Genomic DNA, 19,257 nt, shown 5'->3' on the forward strand with positions numbered 1-19,257 from the left:
AGAGAGGAAGTGAGAACATGGTGATGGGGGGTCAAAGACACAAAGCTAAAGTGAAGCTTTTCATGTTCAATTATTTCATTGTATTTTGTCCCAAACACTAGGCTCTGAATCAACATATGGGCCTCCACAGGCTCCAACCTGTCCCTCATGCTCGGGGCCCACTTTCGAATTTTTTCTTCATTTCCCCATTTGAGGCATGATTTACTTGGGTAATGACCTCTTATGTCCTTACTTGCCAGCATCAGTGCATATCATAATGTGGTCCCCCACTGACTCCAGCTCAAATCAGCGCATCTTCATCTTGGCTGAGTTGGGCTACTGTGTAGGGTACTATCATATAGACTAGCGCTATTACTCTACTAATAATTACTAGTAATTAAACCAACAATTTATTAAGAAAGCATTAATTATTGTCCAGGCCAATTTCATTCTATCCTCCACATGGTCTGAGTCTGACAATAATAAGTTCATTTTTTAGACATAAAAATCCCTTTTTTTAAAAAAAAAAAATTTGAATAAGGAGACAACGGGAATATAGTTAAGGGCTCCCTAAATTTTTACTCAGACGTAAAATAAAAATGCCTTTGGTACGTACATTCATTCATAAAAGGGAAAACATTTGCAGCAAGACCATTGAAGCACATGTGTATATATTTGCAACTGTAATTCTTGTTTCCCAACCACCAGTTCTTGATTCACCAAACACATTTAGTATATGGAAAAATAAATCCAACACAAGTTTAATTTTTCATGTAAACAAAATTATTACGATTTTTTTTTTGTTATTGATATTTCTGTAGTTCAACTTGTTTTGCATTAACTCAGAACGTTGATTGAAAAATCGAAACTTCAGCGTACGTAAAAACTTGTCGTGTGTGGTAAAAAAAGGCCTCAAAACACGTAATCAACCATAATAGAAAGTTAAAAGAGTTGGGGCATTTCGGTACAGGACAGTATGTCAGCTAATGAACTGTCAAAAGCAGCAAGATAACGGTAATTAATATTGGAAATAATAATAAAAAAAACAGTAAGTAAGTAAGTTAGTATGGCACATTTGCCAACAAAAATTGGGCAGTGTGACACATGAAATGATTCTAAAGGAACTTCAAGACGCCCTTAAATCAAGGCAATAGGTAATTATCTGTTACTACATTCAACCCCATACAATTACGGCGTGACTTTACAAAAATCAATTACAGGTTTTGCGAACAGATTTTGCAGCGCAAAACCTTTCTTGTCAGACAGAAAGCATAAAACCAAAGATGATGAGCAAGAAGCCTCATCAAAGCAAGTCTACTCCAATGATTTGCGCTAGGAAGAATGTCACCACCCTCCTGTTTTGGTATTCATTCATAAGACTATTGAGTAGCTAAAACACTACTGTTCTCTCATGCGCAAAAACTGAAATGATATTATTCTTTTCTCATTCAACAGGAAGAAATATGTGTGTTTGCTGAAGTACAGTACAATCGTATTTCTTCCCCATATACTCAGATGGCAAATCAGATTCTTCTTCCTTTCTTTCTTCTTCTCCTTTTTTTTTTTGTTGTTGTTTTTGGGGGAGGAGGGAGGGAGAAGGGGTCTTGCAATATCTGAATAATGAGAAACATAAATCAACATCCTTATCTTCCCAGCAACAGGAGATTGGCTTTCAACAAACTATGAGAGCTCGGTAATCACCCGTTCACATTTGTCCTCCAAGATCTTCACAGCTTCAGTAAACAACACTTCAGGAGGCAGTGCTCCGGTTGACTCTACGGTAACTACCAAAAAAATTAATTAACAAATCAATAAGGATTTGCATACAGATTGTCACGTACAAATTATGTAAATTAATTCTACTCATAAAACTTAAAAACATAAATTTCTGCATTTGAAGATTATTTAGGAACGGTTTTTACTGGTCAATCTTAATATTCGAACATTTAAGAGCACAGGGTTTTAGACAATTTATTACTCTAATGAAGTGCCAGGAAAAGACAAAAGCACATCTTTTTGTGCCAGAAGAAAAATCCGGGAACATTGATAAAGAATCATATTTCATAAATACTTTTGCTCTTCAGTCATTTCAAATAAAGGGTTTGAAGCTGTTACTTCAGAAGTCAGGCTTCCAGGGTTGATATTGCACTTTAGCTTTAACAGCACAACTAACAATTTACTTACAGATGAAATGATCCTTCACACGTCGCAGAGCCACAAACTTCTCCCATCCATCTCCTCTTATACATTCTCTACAAAGTGTGCAACTTCGTGGTCGCGCCACATTTGCCCTTTTGCCACCTACGCGGCAATCATACATGAATAAAAATTTTCAATTAAATCTGCTTATTTCAGAAAGAATACTGCATGCAGTCAAGAATACTGCATGTTCATCAACTTGCTGCAGGTCAACTAACCTTTTCCAATGTCTTCAATGTCAAAGACTTTAACAGGACATTTGTTCACTAGTTCTTCTGCTTTGACCCCTTTAACTTCTTGCAACAACACTACCTACAAATCAAGAACTAAGAACTATGAATACATGTTCTAATACAAATTGACGTTTTGAGGTATGAATACAAAGGTACAACTCCTGCTAAAGAAAAGAGAAATGAATGAAATAAACAAACGTTTTGAAGTACCTCAGGGAGCATCCTATACCAAGCAGTTGCCACTGGGGACCACTTTGCATGGGTCTTACCCATGCCTTTGACAGCATGTGCTTCTAGCTCAATTTCCTATAAAAGCCAGCATTAAGATTTCAATAAGAAGGAAGCCAAATTTCTCAGATCATGCAAAATCAATTCTCAAGTTTTCATTGCAAAGTATAAAGCTGCTTTCGACCTTGTTCATAAACCAGAATCAATAATATCATGGTTTAAGTTAAACAGCCTGACTGAAAATGAACAGATCCAATAATGAATACCTTGCATCAACAGCAAATCAATAGCATATACAAGTGCAAAACCAAAGCCTTCCTTACCTGGCCAGGTCCAAGTTTTGCAATAATAATATCCGGATACTTGGGCGCAATAGGATTGTTGGAAAATTCTGGTAGAGAGTCTTGGCTCGAACTAAAAGAAGTATAAGTTTTTTGTTTTGATGCTGTATTTGAAGCTGAATTTTCTGTGGCCAGTAGAAATTCACTCCCATTTGGTAACCACTTCAGCTCATCTGATTTAACTGCAAAATAGTGACAAGGATGATAGACCCAGAAGTAGCATCTCAAAGCCATGCATTTTCCAGATAAATTGACTTGAAAAAAGAAAAGAAAAACTAAAAGATTAATCTAGAAGATTAGACTGCATGAATATTACCTGTACTCCTTGGACCACCTTTTTCACACCGAGCATGGAGTTTGAAGACAATGGTGTTCTTCTCATTTGGGATATCATTTTCTGGAAAGCACCGAAAATGACTTGCATCAGCAAAATGCCAAAGGAGTTCGATTTTTTTGGTAGGAAGGGGGGGAGGGGGAGCGGCAGGCGGTAAATGGTTTTCCTCTATCTTAATACATTTTTTTCCCCTTGCATTCAGGATGGATTACTGTACAAATGCAAACAAACAACAATGCAGATATAAGACCTGAAATATACTCAAACAGCCTTGGGTCAACCTGGAGTGGTATAAGACCCAGTCTGTGGGCAAGCACCTCATCTTGAATGACAGATGTGTTGTTAGCAATAAGCACCTTTTCAATAGCTATCGTTGGAAGCTGCAATAGAAACCAAAGATCAAGGGAAGAAATGTAAGGGCAGATTCACCTTCAAGACAACCGTGTAATGCATGCTTAATTATTTTGACCCACGAAAACGAGCAACAGCCTGTATATTTCGGTATTGATTATGATTTCATCTTAAGCAGGAAAAGATGTTGCTTTACATTTCATTTCACAAAGGCCTAAAAAGAATAGCAACTATTACAGCCAACAACTGTTAAATTATAATGAATGCTACCCATTGTTCATCTCTTCTGTATCTTTTTTTTCCTCCCTTCTCTCCATCATGCCCAAAAATGTCATCTTAAGTAGCTGTTACAAACCTCAGGTAGCTATTAAAAATCAAAACTACCAGCTTCACAAAAGTTCGGCAAAGCTAACCCCTAATTTCTCAGATACGCAAACAGATTGATTATCCCAAAAGGGATTTCACTAGAAGATTCAGGCTTCAATCATCTAAACTCAAAGCACCAATTCCAGCCAACAAATGTAAGCAAGTAATAAATTGAACAACGCCTAGAGAACATATCATCCCATCTTGTCTGAATAGGAACTTCGGGAAAAAAAAAAAGAAGAAAACTTTATAGAACTTACCTCAGCTATGAGAATTCTGCGAAAAGCGTTGGCAAGTGAAGCATCAATACCAATCAAATCAAACTCGATATCATCCTCCGTAAGTCTAACAACTTCCACTCTTAAATTCTTTCTGAAGTCATCAAGCCGTAAGCTGTTATCAACTCCCATGGCCGCATATGCACCCGAATATTGTATATTCTCTGTCTTCAAAACCCATAAAAAACCAATCAAATTTTTTTCCTTTTTAAAAAAAGATGGAGAAATCTCCTAATTAATCAGATAATCAACAATAATATATTACTAAATGTACAGAGTACTACATGAGTTGGGGCTTCTTTATTGCAGACAACACGGGTTCTCTGAAGCTGAAGATGGGATGGCAGATTCCCTTTGGGGACATCCGGCAAATCCCAAACTGGAATCTTTGGAGTTCGCTCTTTCTCATATTCACTCCCACTCCAGCTACTATCAACTTCTGTGTTCGATTCAGAGGACGTCATGCGAAATATTGCAAGCTCAAAAAAATGGGAGGGATTCTCTTTTCTTCAGCAGTCAATTTGGCAGATTGAGTAGAAGAAGAAGAAGAATGATTGGGAGATTTTCGTTGGAATACTGCAAAGGGTTTAGGGCTTTAGGGTTTTAGACCAAGTAGTACTGCTCGGGAACTAATTTTGTCCAACTCATGGGATTTGGATCGTTTCTGTGCAAGTGCAACTGAAACCGCTGCTGGCCAACACGACTTTCTTTTATTGGCAATCAGGAAAAATTTTCCGTCTGAACTTGTTATGTATTTCTCAGGACCTTCTGTCTAAATTAATTTTTCTACAATAAACTCTTTTTTGTCATGAATCGAACAATCGTTTCAAGAGAATAAAAAAAAAGGTAATTTTGGAAGTACAATCAAAATTTGACTAGTGTTAGTGGTCCTTGATTTTTGCTAAGAATAACCGAGCATTGAAGATTTATAATAACACACAAATAATGGTGTAGCTTAAGTTTATACTAACACAAACACAGTGGTCTTAATTGACTGTGAAATCTCTTTTATATTGTGATTAAGTTTCTACTAGAATATGTCCTTTTCACATATAACTAATTAAACAACTTTTATTTTCAAGAAAAAAAAAACCTTAAACGGCTTTCCTCTAGTTTGGTTTTTCAGCAGTTTCAATTTTGAGAAAATCATTTAAAATATCTTTCACATTTTGTCAAATTAATTTTTTCATCCTTCACTTTTAAAATATTAATTTTACGTCCTTTACAAATTCAAATTAGCAAATTTGTCTTAATTTAAGTTTCGGACCACTTTTTAATCTAAAAATTACCATATGACCAACATGCAGTCATATTTTTATACAAAAAAAAAGTTAGATCTCACCTTTTCAGTGATAAAAACCAGTGCAATCTTATTTTTTAAGAAAAAATGAATATAATTTGTGTGAGATCCTACCATTTTAGGGCAAAAAATGAATATCAATCAAGTTATTTTTTTAATTACATATAACATGTAATCTTTTTGTCTCTAAAAAAATGATCATGTTTGTGTTATATGATGAATTCAGAATAAAAGATGGTTAAAAATTTAGATTACGATCAAAATTTATTTACTTGATTTTGTAAGAAAAGCGAAATTATCATTTTAAAAATAAAGACGGAAAACTATCATCCAGAAAATTGTAGGCACGCGAGTTTTCTTTACTTTACTTTTGTTTGGGGCGTACGGTAGGGACGTACAGGAATTGAATGCTCGTCAGATGTCACAGTGCGGTGAGACTATATATTATGTGTTGACTGCTGTTCCTAGTAGTCAGATTTTTCGAATGAACCATATTAACGAAAGACTAATAAATGGAAAACACTAATAACGAAACACTCTAAGGTTCCGTTTGATAAAATTGAATCTGAATTCTGAAGTCTGAATTTTGAAATTTAAATATTAAAATAATTAATTTGCTGAATTTTAAGCATTAAAAAGAAATATATGAATGTCTGAATTTTAGTGCTAAACTTATTTATACTGTTTGATAAACATTTATAACTGAATATTTAATAAGTTAAATTTGACAATTTTGCCCTTATATCTTTTTATCCAAAAAAGAAATAGAACCTATGATTTAATTAGCTAAAAATGTTAGATATGAAAATGACAATATTTATTTTTAAATCAAATCAATATAAAAAATGAATTATATTATATGAGGAGTATGAAGAAGAAGTGAAAGTCATTCAAAAGGGAGAAAGGAGAAATAGAAAATCATTAGATAGAGAATATTATTATGAAACAATTAAAAGTATGGATGTCCCTTTGTATTCCCAAAAGAATTAATTCTTGATTTATGGATACATTATGTATAGAAGTTACAATCCATAAATCTATTCATGTAGTGGAGAAACCGTTTCATAGGTTTCTTCATATTCTTGTAGTAGTGGGTGTTTAATAGAATTGATGTACCTTTAATCTTGTAGTACCTATATATAGAGGTACATTGACACCCTTTGTGAGGACTTTGGTATCTTATTGGAATATAAGAATATCACTCTCCATTTCTCTACTTCTTTCTCCAATATTTCACTTGATATTATAGTAGCTTATTTGATTAGTTTTATAACACGTTATCAGCACGAGTCTCTACTTTTGAGCAAAAGGTGAAAACGGAGGCTCTACCTTGAACAAAAGTGAAACACAAGATTCTGCCAAAATTCTGCCCGTATTTCTTCAAGTAACTTCTGAGGTAAATTTCTGACCCAAAACTTATTTCAATTTCTTATGGCTAATATTTGAATTATCGCAAAATACAAGTACCTGCTGTTGAGCAACCACTAAACACAAACATATATTGTTTGACATCTTTGAGGTAATATTTTTCCTTTTAATTCTACTTATTTATCTTTATAATTATTTGTTATAAATACTTATATTCTGATACATTGAGTTTTGGAGATGCTATTATAGAAAATCAATTATATTTGAGGATCTACTTGTCCTTTGAAATATTTAAAGAAAAAGATTCGACCACCTGAAGATGGTCGTTGTTTAACGAAAATATTTGGCCACTAGAAGATGGTCATTATTTCAAAAGCCTGGTATGATAAATTTACCTGTGGCTACAAGAACATAATTATGCAATCTTCAGAATTACTTCTCAGTTGAAATTGTGTCGAGAGAATTTTACTCATAAGATATATTGAAAATGATATTCTCCACAATTGATTTCTCGAATATGCTCCTGTAGTGACAATATTGAGAGAAAATTTGAGAAGTATTCTGTACTTATTGTATGCTAGTTCTAGTCCATTGCCAGAAGTGAATGTGACTAAATTTCAATTTATTAGTTATGGTTGCTGCCATGACTATGATTTTGGTAAATATATATTTTATCATGACAAGAGAAAAAGCTACCACTTGAAGTGGGATAATAATGATAAGGACAAGAAAATAAGAATTCTGAAGATAAATGTCCCGAAGTACATTTGACGAATCAAAATTATAATATCATCTTCACATGACCAATTTCTTTAAACACCCTGAAGGTGTATGATGCTTGATTTAATTTATGATAGTAATTAACTTTTCTTCCTGGAGAAGAAATGAATGTTAAATATTTGGGATCAAAGGATTATGGTGACAATGATATGTGTCTCGTTGATAAGTGCTACGATATACACTATATTCTAATAAGAGAAACATACACAATCAGTGGTAGTGCTCAAGTGATTGAAAGCTCCAGAAGAGCCACTACTATATTTCTCCCTGTAGGAGAAAAGTTTATCATGAATAAAGTACTACTTTTTACCATGTCTCGAAAAATTTATTGAATTTGAATATCCGTTGAAATGGATATCAAATTGAGACACTAAATGAGACAATAATCGAGATCATGTTTAGAAATCAAATGAGATAAAGGTTAATTATATCATAATAACCATTCGAGAGAGAAATGGTTATCGATATAGTTGTTTTCATTCTCATTTGATTTATAATCATCACCTGCAGTAAACCAGTAGTTTACTGATCCCAATAGATATATGATTTGACGAAAGTGAAAATATTTGAGAGCCGACAAATATTTATACATACCCCCTTTATATTATATATGGCTCCAAAAAAAAATTTAGAATTTATGTCGGGTATGAATCACTTTTTACGATTAAATATCGTAAAATATTTGATGGGTGATCTATTAAATGATTTATTTATTCTGATGAGTTACGATTCCCGACATTAGGGGGAGGAAGAAATCAACCGAAAGGAAATCATCTGAAAAATTGAATTTCCTCGATCCTCATACAAAATAATGTGAACTAAAAGTTCAAGAAATTCTTCATTTGTAGAAAGTTATATTTATCGACTCCAGAAGAGTCATTAAATCAACTATTCCTGCAGGAAATACTCCGATTAAAATTGATGTCCCTGAAGGACATGCACAAGTGCTACAAAATAAATTTAAGGCCGGCCTACCTAAATAAGGTATAAATTGATTTCGAATAACTTCGGAGATTAAATAAATGTCATGACAAAATTCAACCTCTTGAAGAGGTTGCTCCTGAAGAGCTAACTCCTGAAGAGAATGAAATCATAAAAAATTTAATTGGAGTCTAATGAAATGTAGCACTTGATATTATAGAAGTTAATGAAGATCTTGAATCTAGATCGGTTGATGAATGTCGGTATAGAAATGATTGGGAAAGTGGAAAGATGCGATCTAATCTGAATTGGATTTATTAGTTAAAAGAAAAGTTTTTGGACCTGTAGTCCAAACACTTGAAGGTGTAAAGCCCGTAGAAGATAAATGGGTATTTGTGAGAAAAAGAAATGAGAAAAATGAAATTGTGAAGTATAAAGTAAGACTTGTAGCCCAAGGATTTTCACAAAGGTCTGGATTTGATTATGATGAAACATATTCACCAGTAGTGGATGCTATCACATTTAGATATATTGTGAGTTTTGCAGTACATGAAAAATTAGATATGCGTCTAATGGACGTCGTTACTGCATATTTATATGGGAATCTTGAAAATGATATTTATATAAGAATTCCCGAAAGATTCAACATGCCTGAAGCATGCAAATCAAATCCTAAAAATATTTATTTTATTAAATTACAAAGGTCTCTGTATGGGCTCAAACAATCTGGACGTATGTGGTATAACCGTCTCAATGAATGTCTGACAAAAGAAGGTTATACCAATGATCCAATATGTCCATGTGTTTTTATCAAGAAAAATGGATCAAATTTTGTGATAATTGCGGTATATGTGGATGATCTAAATTTAATTGGAACTCCTGAAGAGATTCAAAATAGTGTTGAATATTTGAAAAAAGAATTTGAGATCAAAGATTTTGGAAAAACAAAATTCTACCTTGATTTACAAATTGAGCATTTAAAAAATGAAATTTTTGTCCACTAAACTGCATATACCCGGAAGGTATTAAAGCGATTTTATATGGATAAGGCACATATACATTAAGTACTCCAACAGTTGTCAGATCATTAGATCCTAATAAGGATCCTTTTAGACCGCGATAGGAAGATGAAGAGACACTTGGTTCTGAAGTACCATATCTCAGTGAAATTGAAGAATATTTGAATGCGACAATTAAAAGATCTCAAATGATGTTTGCATCAGGGGGAGAAATTAATACACAAGAATAGTGTACTCTTTTTCCTTCACTAGGGTTTTTGTCCCGATGGGTTTTTCCCTGGTAAGGTTTTAACGAGGCATATTCTTTGTGTAATGGACATCCAAGGGGGAGTTTTATGAAACAATTAAAAGTATGGATGTCCCTTTGTATTCCCAAGAGAATTAATTCTTGATTTATGGATACATTATGTATAGAAGTTACAATCCATAAATCTATTCATGTAGTGGAGAAACCGTTTCATAGGTTTCTTCATATTCTTGTAGTAGTGGGTGTTTAATAGAATTGATGTACCTTTAATCTTGTAGTACCTATATATAGAGGTACATTGACACCCTTTGTGAGGACTTTGGTATATCTTATTGGAATATAAGAATATCACTCTCCATTTCTCTAGTTCTTTCTCTACTTCTTTCTCCAATATTTCACTTGATATTATAGTAGTTTATTTGATTAGTTTTATAACAAATATTAGATTGTTTAATTATATATGAATTTTGAACATAATTAATAAATAATGGTAGATTTGGTAGATAAGATAAGGTAGTTGAAGTAATTCTATTGATTCTTATCAGAATTAAGTATTCAGTTAGGATTCTTATGTTGAAAAAAATATACAAAAGTTCAGCACTACTTAACAAGTTCAGCAAATGAATTTTCATTTATCAAACATTCAAAACATCTAAATGTCTGAAAAAGTTCAAATTCAACACTTTTTTATGTTATCAAACAGACCCTAATATTAATGAACCAAATTAACGAAACACTAATTTGTTTAAATAATTAGCTTTTTTCTTTCCCGATAAAAGGAAAAAACTGGGTTCAAGAACACAACTCGAGATTAGTTGACTGTGAGAATCCAATATATAACCAAAGTAGTGATCGGAATCTCCGAACTTAATGGCCAAGTTGGTGACTCCTACAACTACAAGGAGAGAGCTTCCGACATAAATGGGATCGAATTCACGACAAGAAACATGCTATAACTGAACATACCACGTAAATTCAACCAAATTCAGTGTAACTTAATTAGCCTACTGCCCACTTCAAAGTTCAAACCAACTGATTTTGTGGTAAGAAGAAATCGGGGAATTTAGCAAATATATAATTTAATGACAACAGGAATTCATCAAGGAAACTGCATCCAAAGAAACTGAACCGGCAGCTATAAATATGGTATTATAGCCTTGGAAAGTGTACATTTTCTTCAACTTATTTACGCTTAATTTAACCCTAACCCCAAAGCAGCAGGGTCGGGTTGAACAAGGAAGTAATGGCCGAGCATGTTAATGCAGTCCCTCTATCTCAGCCACAGCAGGAAACGAAGCACCACTCAACTCTTGAAATAACTGGTGATCATATCATCATTCATCAATGCCTCCATCCCTTCTGCATCCTCTAAATTATTCATCCTTCTGTGCCTATCATATCAGTTCTACGTGTGCATGTGTCTTTTCATTCCGAAATTTTTCTGCCCAGTCTGCCATTATCTAGTGTACAGCAAGCCCATTATGTAGATGAACTCAAGGATTCACCCCGCCCCAAAAAAAAATAAATTTATTCATACGCTTTAATCTAAGAATTTAGTAACTTTGCCTGCAGCAAGGGAAAAAAAACTTTTTTTTTTCTCTATAATTTAGTGGAGACAAAAGCTTCTTCATATTTCGTGTGTGTGGTACTCGTATATGTTCGTGGTTAACTGGTAGTAATTTTTGGATTCTGACAGTTTGTACCTTAGAACATATCCAGTATTTTTTCAGTTGTATTTATTTAACAAACTGGTTTCCAATTTTTGACGTCCATATTGTTGACGTAGATGGGGAAGAAGAGAACGATTCACCCATCGAAGAAGTGAGGCTGACGGTTCCGGCCACCGATAACCCAAATTTGCCAGTTTTAACCCTTCGTATGTGGATTCTGGGAATCCTCTCATGCGCACTTCTAGCTTTTGTCAACACATTTTTCTCCTATCGCCAAAACAGTCTTTGGATTGGCGCTGTGGCCGCACAAATTGTAACGCTCCCACTTGGGAAATTTATGGCAGCCACCTTTCCAGACAAAAGCATCGGTTTGCCATTCACAAAATGGTCCTTCTCATTAAACCCGGGACCTTTCAATCTTAAAGAACATGTTTTGATCACCATTTTCGCTGCTTGTGGTGCCAATGGTGTATATGCTATAAGCATTATCGACATCGTCAAAGCCTTCTACCGCAGGAAGCTGAATCCTTTGGCAGCGTTTTTGCTCTCGCAAACTACTATGGTAAGACACGATTGTGATGCATCTTGTTTCAAGATTATCATTTAAATTTATTAGGAGGAACTAACTTTGGATGGACTTTAATTGAATCTTTTACTATTAATTCTCTGTTTCTGCTAAATAGTTGCTTGGATATGGTTGGGCCGGAATGCATAGAAATGTCCTAGTTGACTCTCCGTACATGTGGTGGCCTGAAAATCTAGTTCAAGTCTCGTTGTTCAGGTACCCAAAAAATAATAAAAATCAATGAATTATTTTCCCCTTTTAGTAATGAGACGAATTGTTATTTTCTTCTCATCAATGGTAGTTAGTTAAACTGTGATAGAATAGTTTATCTCTCTCTCTCTCTTCCAATTTTTTCCATCAGAAACTACTCTGTGATATGTAAAACAATGCTTTTGCTCTGGTTGATTGTATTGCAGAACTTTACATGAGAAGGAGAAGAGATCTAGGGGAGGACTTACCAGGCTCCAATTCTTCTTGTTGCTGTTCACAACCAGTTTCGCTTATTACCTCGTGCCGGGCTATTTCTTCCCCGCCATATCTTGCATTTCTGTCGCCTGTTTCATCTGGAAAAACAGTGTACTTGCCCAACAATTAGGTTCAGGTTTGCATGGCATGGGAATCGGCTCATTCGCGTTGGACTGGAATACCGTTGTCAGTTTCTTGAAGACTCCCATCTCTACTCCACTCTTTGCCATTGTCAATACGTTAGTCGGTTTTTTCTTGTTTGTCTATGTGGTTATTCCAGCAGCATATTGGTCTAATATTTATGATGCCAAGAAATTCCCTTTCTACTCCTCGAAGACCTTTGATGCGACTGGCCACAAGTACAATATTTCCCGCATTCTGAATGATGAAACATTCACCTTTGATTTAGCTGGGTACAACAGCTACAGCAAACTTTACATGAGTGTATTTTTTGCCCTTAGTTACGGGATTAGCTTCGCAACATTAACAGCTACAGTGTCACATGTTGCACTATTCTATTCAGGGTATGTTAACGTTCTTAACCTTTCCCTGATTTTTATTATGGTCAGTATCAATTTATCCACCTTACTCGAGTATATATTGGTAAAAATGGCTTCAGGACAATAAGGGAATTAACGACCAAGACAGCAACAACATTGAAAGGAAAACTGGGGGATGTGCACACCAGACTTATGAAGAAGAACTACAAAGCAGTTCCTAACTGGTGGTTTCACGCTATCTTGATTGTAGTATTTGGACTTTCCCTTCTTACTTGCGAAGGTTTTGGCAAGCAACTTCAACTTCCCTGGTGGGGACTCATATTAGCATGTGGCATAGCCTGGTTTTTTACCTTGCCAATTGGGATTATTCAAGCCACTACAAACCAGGTAGAAATGAAGAGCTATTTGTTTTCATAGTAGATGAGATGCTTGAATATGGGAGAATGTCTGCTTATTTCTCTGCTTGTTTCATGTGCAGCAAGTGGGTCTAAATGTTGTCACCGAGATGGTCATTGGGTATCTATATCCGGGAAGACCCCTTGCAAACGTGACTTTCAAGACATACGGCTATGTTAGCATGACTCAAGCCCTCACCTTCCTTAGTGATTTTAAAGTAGGTCACTACATGAAGGTCCCTCCCAGATCCATGTTTCTTGTCCAGGTAAATCATTCATTCTTCGAAACAAATCCCCAGAAGTTATTGAAACGTTTAAAATGATTTGAGTTTCCTGTATCTTTATTTGTGATCAGTTAATTGGAACCCTAGTCTCTGCATCAGTCCAGTTTGGCACAGCTTGGTGGCTGCTCACATCGATCGAAAACATCTGCAACACCTCTCTACTGCCAGAAGGAAGTCCCTGGACTTGTCCTGGTGACGAAGTATTCTACAATGCTTCAATCATATGGGGAGTGATCGGCCCAAAGAAAATGTTTACCAAGGAGGGCGTATACCCGGAGGTAAACTGGTTCTTTCTCGTTGGTCTATTGGCTCCTGTCCCCGTCTGGCTTCTTTCGCGAAAATATCCAGAGAAGGAATGGATCAAGCTTATCAACCTGCCACTTATTCTGGGAGCAACATCCAGCATGCCACCTGCAAGATCTATAAATTATATTTCATGGGGAGCGGTGGGAATCTTCTTCAACTTCTACATCTACAGAAGGTTCAAGGGATGGTGGGCTAAGTACGCTTACATCATGGCAGCTGCGCTCAATGCTGGGGTTGCATTCATGGCAATACTCCTTTACTTCACTCTTCAGGCCAACGGGATTGCAGGTCCACAATGGTGGGGTCTTCAAACCGACGACTATTGTCCCTTGGCTACATGTCCAACCGAACCTGGTGTGAAAGTTGAAGGTTGTCCTGTTTTTTTGAGGTATCAGTGATTATGGTCAGACTGTACAATTCAAGGAAGAAACAGTGAGGATAGGCGGTAGTATAATTTTCTAGGCCAAAGCTACTTATCAAGAATTAGAATGTACATAAATTTGTGTTTTTTTTTTTTAATGTTCTGATCAACAATTACCATTTCTGGTGAAACCCAATGACTCCAATTTGATGAGGAACTCAAAAAAATATCTATGAATGATGTCAAACAAAAGAGACACAAATTAATACAAAAAAAACGTATATGCAAAAAATAATAGAACATAAATTCCACTAAAATTTGAGTGAATAAAAATTTTAAAACAGGAAACTAACGCATAGAGAAATTTTTTTATTTGCTTAGGAATGAGACTTTTAACAAAAAAGAAAAAAAATGAATATAATAGAGGGCAGTTTGGTCATCTGAGGTGGTAAGTGACCGGAAAAAAAAAAGATTGAGGCAAAAATTGAGAATCAAGATACATGTTAGGGGGAATAAATTTTAAGCAACTCCAATTTCATACGAGTTAAAGATTTCATAACTAAGGTGCATTTTTCTACAAATATAATAGAAGGATATATAGTTTATATTAATTTTTTATATATTTAATAAATTAGTAATATATATGTTATTACTGTTGAATGCGTGATAGTTAATTTGAATTTGGATATAAAATTTTGTTGTTACTACTGTGATATTAGTCCAGAAATAGTTACATTGCTGTGACACAAAACAAAAAATTTATTAATGTTGCGTTTCAGTTCATTAAGATTCACTAATCCACACACAATGAGTGTATAATTCGTTTACTATTTAATAGTAATAAATTTTATATAGGGTCAAAAATGAAATTTAATTTAACTCTCTTCCCAAAACGCTCATACATTGAATACTTCCGGAACCAAGGGCATCTCCCTCGCGTTCTCAGCAGCTGCAGAAGTAAAACAATGGAGGATGATGATTCGCAAGGGATTCTTCTTAACTCGCTGCGTAGCTCGGGGGTTCCGATTCCACCCGGAGTATCGGCGATTGAAGACCTCACGCCAGCAACGCTTTTCTTCATCTGCTCTCGATCGCTCTGCCTCATTGATAAAACCCTGTCGTTTCCTACATGTTTGCCGGAGGACTCCATGGCCGACCGCTTCAATATCTGCTCCGACCTCGCCTCTGCATTCAAAAACCTAGGTTTTATCGATGATATTAACTTCCACGAGGTACCTTAGTTTTTGCTTCTCCAATTTTATGGATTTTTTTTTGGGTTGGTGTTTAGAAGAATTTTCGATTATTGAAGCTGTTTCTTTTCCCTCTTTCTTTTTTTTTTTTTTTTTCTCATTTTCCCTTTTTTTTTTATTGCAAGTGAAAAATTGCAGAAAGTGCTGTTTACAACTTTGAGAATGGAATGGTGGTACAAAATGGAAACTAAGGATTACTTTTCTTTTTCTTTTTTTCTTTCTCTGGGTCCATAAAGGAAGAGTCTTTATTCCTTATTTACTTCTTTTGGGAAATAACTACGCGCATAAAAATCAAACAGACACTTGTGTTTACTCTCAATTGAGACTTCTCTCAGTATTTTGGCTAAATATTGATATCATGTGGCATGATTGTCTGACATATGATGTGTGTGTTTTGTTAGGCAGTTTCTTTATCCTTCTGTAGAGGATTTGTATAAGTTGGTGAGGTTCTTAGTGGGCAGGCTAGCTGAATCTTCTGATGTGCAAAAAGCTAGTAATGAGTCCGGAAATTTCAATTCTGGAGATACGTTGCGTGGAGAGTCCAACGAATCTAATTTAGTCTGTGGAAATTCGGTAACCGATGAGGATGGTGCAGTTGGAAAATGGAGAGCTGACACAAGAGCCTCAAATGAAGAAGGATGGATGACTAGGGGAGCCGGAGAATCTTCAGTGCATAAGATTCATGTTGCAGAATCAAATGCCTGTGGAGATGAGCAAACTATTGCTCTTGGGTTCCATGAACATTTTGAGAAGCCTGGGGTGAATTCTCTTGAGGAGCTTTCAACTGAGGTGAACTTGTCTTTATACTGGTTGATTTTCCATTTGCTTATAGCTGGTATTATAACTGTATTAGAGGTATAATCTCAATGATAAGGTTCCAAAATTGGGAATGAAGTTTTCTGACTGAGCTTATCACGGGAAAGATGGTTCTTTTTGCATTTATCTTGCTATTTTTCTCATCGTGTCTAAGATTAAATGCATACTTTTTCAGAAAAGAATGCTCTTGGATTGGATTGCCAAGACTTCAAAATTACAACAGATGCAAGATGAGCGTGAGTTGCTGAAGGCTGCAGAAGCATTACAATGCCAGATTCCAGTTCAATTTTGTGTCCAACAGCTCATAGACCAAATAGAGGCAAGAAAGGACAAGCTTGTGAAACTTGAGTTTCAGTGGTGGGATACTCTTTGCTTTTTAAACATCATCAAAATTATTGTTTCATATGTTTCGTCTTCATGTGTTCATGGATGACTTTGCAGTAATAGTGGTCAATATTAATGCTATAAATTGAATATGTGTGCTCCCTTAAGTACTGGCACACAGATGAAACTGATTATTGATGTAGAAAGTCTGTATTACTTCAGGGGTGCCCTGAGAAGTTCTATAGAAGAGACAAGGACTAATCTTGTGGAGGCTGTCTGTTTGACAAAACCAGATGCCCATGAAAAGCTTCAAAAAAAGAAAGAGATCGGGAGAGAAATTGTGTCCATTTCAGCAGAAATGAAAAGCAGGTAACTCTCTGATGCTCAAGTGCATTGCCTGTTAATTAGGAGACACATCTGAGTGAAATCTCGTTGCTGTTTTATGCCAAATTCCGAGATGCCGTCTCTGAGGGGAAAAATCTACCCTCCACTTCTGCACTCAAATTTAAGTTTATATGTTTACTCCTAACTCAGCTGCAGGCATTTGCTTTTTCTTGTCAGCATGATCTTTTTGTTACTTGGTGCTAATTCAGTTTCAAACATCTAGGCTTAGGCTAATGACAAGATGATGAGCTATTCCTAACCAAGTCATTGGGAAATCAACAAGGACAAAGCCAGCTGATCTTAGCTTCTTGTTTTAGTATGATTGTTTGATATCTAACAATTTTCGCCTGAACTAGATCAATATCAAACCTGTGCATTAAACATGATGGATTCCTAAAGTTAGGTTTTGTCACCAACGATATCTTGGGTTCAGATGATGGAATTAATTCTTATAGATTGATAGCATAGAGCTGCAAATAAAGATGTTGAGTAGATGGCTCTTTCTATTTACTGATTGCACCATGAATCACCCGTCTCATCAAGATACCTTTTCTTTTTTTAATTGGTGGTTAAGGGAGGACGAACTTTCTGTACTTTCCATGGAACTAGAAAAACAACCCAAGGTAGCATCACGAGGATCTTTTGTCTTACGGATTAAGGAGATCACAAAGAATAGCTGCAAGCAAGAGGTTGACATCGAGCGAATCTTAAGAGACACTAGGGAGCTACAGTTGGAGAGCAATTCTATCCAAGAACGCCTTAATCGAACTTATGCAGTGGTGGATGAAACTATATTCAGGTAGGACATAATATAGGGAGTTGAGTTTGTGCCTTTAGTCCAGAATTGTGCGAGTAATTTTTTCTTAAATTTCATTTATGCTCAATGAAAGACATCATTCTGTCAGGGAAGCAAGAAAAGATACAGTAGCCCGGCAAGCTTATAGATTGCTGACAAGAATCCACGATTGCTTTGAACAGACAGCTGAAAAAGTTTTGTCGACTGATCGAACTCGCAGGGAATTGGCAGAATATGAAGCAAAGCTCACAAGCATGGCTTCCAGAAGCCTGAATATTGACAAGCTACGAGCTGATCTTGATGCTATCAGGAAGGAAAATGATATGCTTGAGATGAACCTTCAAAATAGTTGAGCACAGATATCAGTGGTTTCATTGTAGCATTTGAACTCTGTGCAGTCGTGGGAGCAAATTTCTACTTCTGCCCAAGGGCGCCTTAATAGGCGGGGCATCATAAATGCATGGTTTGATATTGGTGCTTCATTCAAGTATGGAGGATTGGTACTTAGATTTAGGCAGATGAAATTTTCTTATTCACAGAAGAGATGAGCTTCATGGGGCTTCTGTTTTGGTTTATTTTCTTTTCGTTTCTATCATGTGTTTTGTATATCAATACCAATTGGTCACTGTAAATAAGAACCAAATTATCTCTGAAAGAAAAAGATGAACCAAATTATCTCTCAAATGACACAATGGCAAAACTGGTAATTTCAGTCAGTGATAGTGTAGCTTTTGCGGCGGCGAGTGCCGATATCTGTCCTCCATTCAACTTCCCATCTGCTTATTATTGCCGAAAAAATAAAAAAACAAAGAAGAAAGAAGGAAAGAAAAAGGACGAGTAAAATGTATGTTTGTTCTCAATCATCTCTCAAGCAAAAATCATGTAAGCGGCAGGATTTATTTTTACAAATCTATGAAAACATTGAAATCGGGGCAAAATAAATTTTAAATGAAAGATCCCAAGTTTAAGTGGTTGGAGATGTGAAAATGATCAGATGCTCTGTTAATTTGAACTAAATAAAAGGGTGAGATCCGCGAAATTCTAGGTACTTTCACTGAGAAGTTTTGACAGCTTCTTGAACATCATCATGGGTAGGGCATGTTATGATTGAATGTTCCTCTAACAGTGATAATAACCATATGTATATATATAGTTGCTGTACTTTCATTAATTTTATTATTCTCGTAATGTAATAAT

The 19,257-nt window shown here is 35.5% G+C and overlaps 3 protein-coding genes across 5 annotated transcripts; 2 read left to right on the forward strand and 1 right to left on the reverse strand.

Moving 5' to 3' along the window:
- Positions 1-1,397: 1,397 nt before the first annotated feature.
- Positions 1,398-4,920, reverse strand: LOC113689726 (uncharacterized). Of its 2 annotated transcripts, none has more exons than XM_027207480.2 (9): positions 4,594-4,920; positions 4,292-4,477; positions 3,565-3,694; positions 3,297-3,377; positions 2,963-3,162; positions 2,622-2,717; positions 2,397-2,490; positions 2,164-2,280; positions 1,398-1,763 (listed from the first exon to the last, which is right to left on the reverse strand). In XM_027207480.2, exons 1-9 carry the CDS (start codon positions 4,771-4,773, stop codon positions 1,660-1,662), a joined length of 1,188 nt encoding a protein of 395 aa, XP_027063281.1. In that variant the 5' UTR covers positions 4,774-4,920; the 3' UTR covers positions 1,398-1,659. The 2 variants fall into 2 exon arrangements, with proteins under 2 accessions (XP_027063281.1, XP_027063282.1); XM_027207481.2 differs by having other exon boundaries at positions 4,292-4,473; positions 4,594-4,730.
- Positions 4,921-11,187: 6,267 nt separating this feature from the next.
- Positions 11,188-14,527, forward strand: LOC113687703 (oligopeptide transporter 1-like). The gene is made up of 7 exons (XM_027205247.1): positions 11,188-11,266; positions 11,731-12,176; positions 12,298-12,395; positions 12,596-13,168; positions 13,264-13,531; positions 13,623-13,805; positions 13,895-14,527. Exons 1-7 carry the CDS (start codon positions 11,188-11,190, stop codon positions 14,525-14,527), a joined length of 2,280 nt encoding a protein of 759 aa, XP_027061048.1.
- An 829-nt stretch (positions 14,528-15,356) lies between these two features.
- Positions 15,357-18,776, forward strand: LOC113688332 (uncharacterized). Of its 2 annotated transcripts, none has more exons than XM_027206135.2 (6): positions 15,357-15,722; positions 16,146-16,529; positions 16,732-16,913; positions 17,103-17,249; positions 17,839-18,063; positions 18,170-18,776. In XM_027206135.2, exons 1-6 carry the CDS (start codon positions 15,456-15,458, stop codon positions 18,411-18,413), a joined length of 1,449 nt encoding a protein of 482 aa, XP_027061936.1. In that variant the 5' UTR covers positions 15,357-15,455; the 3' UTR covers positions 18,414-18,776. The 2 variants fall into 2 exon arrangements, with proteins under 2 accessions (XP_027061936.1, XP_071905486.1); XM_072049385.1 differs by having other exon boundaries at positions 15,570-15,722; positions 16,142-16,529; positions 18,170-18,623.
- Positions 18,777-19,257: the final 481 nt, after the last annotated feature.

The sequence above is a fragment of the Coffea arabica genome, chromosome 5e (genome assembly GCF_036785885.1).
Source record: "Coffea arabica cultivar ET-39 chromosome 5e, Coffea Arabica ET-39 HiFi, whole genome shotgun sequence".
In the NCBI taxonomy this organism is placed as follows: domain Eukaryota; kingdom Viridiplantae; phylum Streptophyta; class Magnoliopsida; order Gentianales; family Rubiaceae; genus Coffea; species Coffea arabica.

Bases quoted from the DNA above. Each gene is read 5' to 3' on its own strand.
- LOC113688332 (XM_027206135.2), top strand. From the start codon at position 15,456: ATGGAGGATGATGATTCGCAAGGGATTCTTCTTAACTCGCTGCGTAGC. The intron at 16,530-16,731 runs GTGAACTTGTCT...ATACTTTTTCAG, and splicing joins TTGAGGAGCTTTCAACTGAG to AAAAGAATGCTCTTGGATTG. The intron at 17,250-17,838 runs GTAACTCTCTGA...TTGGTGGTTAAG, and splicing joins TCAGCAGAAATGAAAAGCAG to GGAGGACGAACTTTCTGTAC.
- LOC113689726 (XM_027207480.2), bottom strand. From the start codon at position 4,773: ATGACGTCCTCTGAATCGAACACAGAAGTTGATAGTAGCTGGAGTGGG. The intron at 3,378-3,564 runs GTCTTATATCTG...GGTGCTTTCCAG, and splicing joins GCTGTTTGAGTATATTTCAG to AAAATGATATCCCAAATGAG. The intron at 3,163-3,296 runs GTAATATTCATG...ACTATTTTGCAG, and splicing joins AGGTGGTCCAAGGAGTACAG to TTAAATCAGATGAGCTGAAG.
- LOC113687703 (XM_027205247.1), top strand. From the start codon at position 11,188: ATGGCCGAGCATGTTAATGCAGTCCCTCTATCTCAGCCACAGCAGGAA. The intron at 11,267-11,730 runs GTGATCATATCA...TTGTTGACGTAG, and splicing joins CTCAACTCTTGAAATAACTG to ATGGGGAAGAAGAGAACGAT. The intron at 12,177-12,297 runs GTAAGACACGAT...TCTGCTAAATAG, and splicing joins TGCTCTCGCAAACTACTATG to TTGCTTGGATATGGTTGGGC.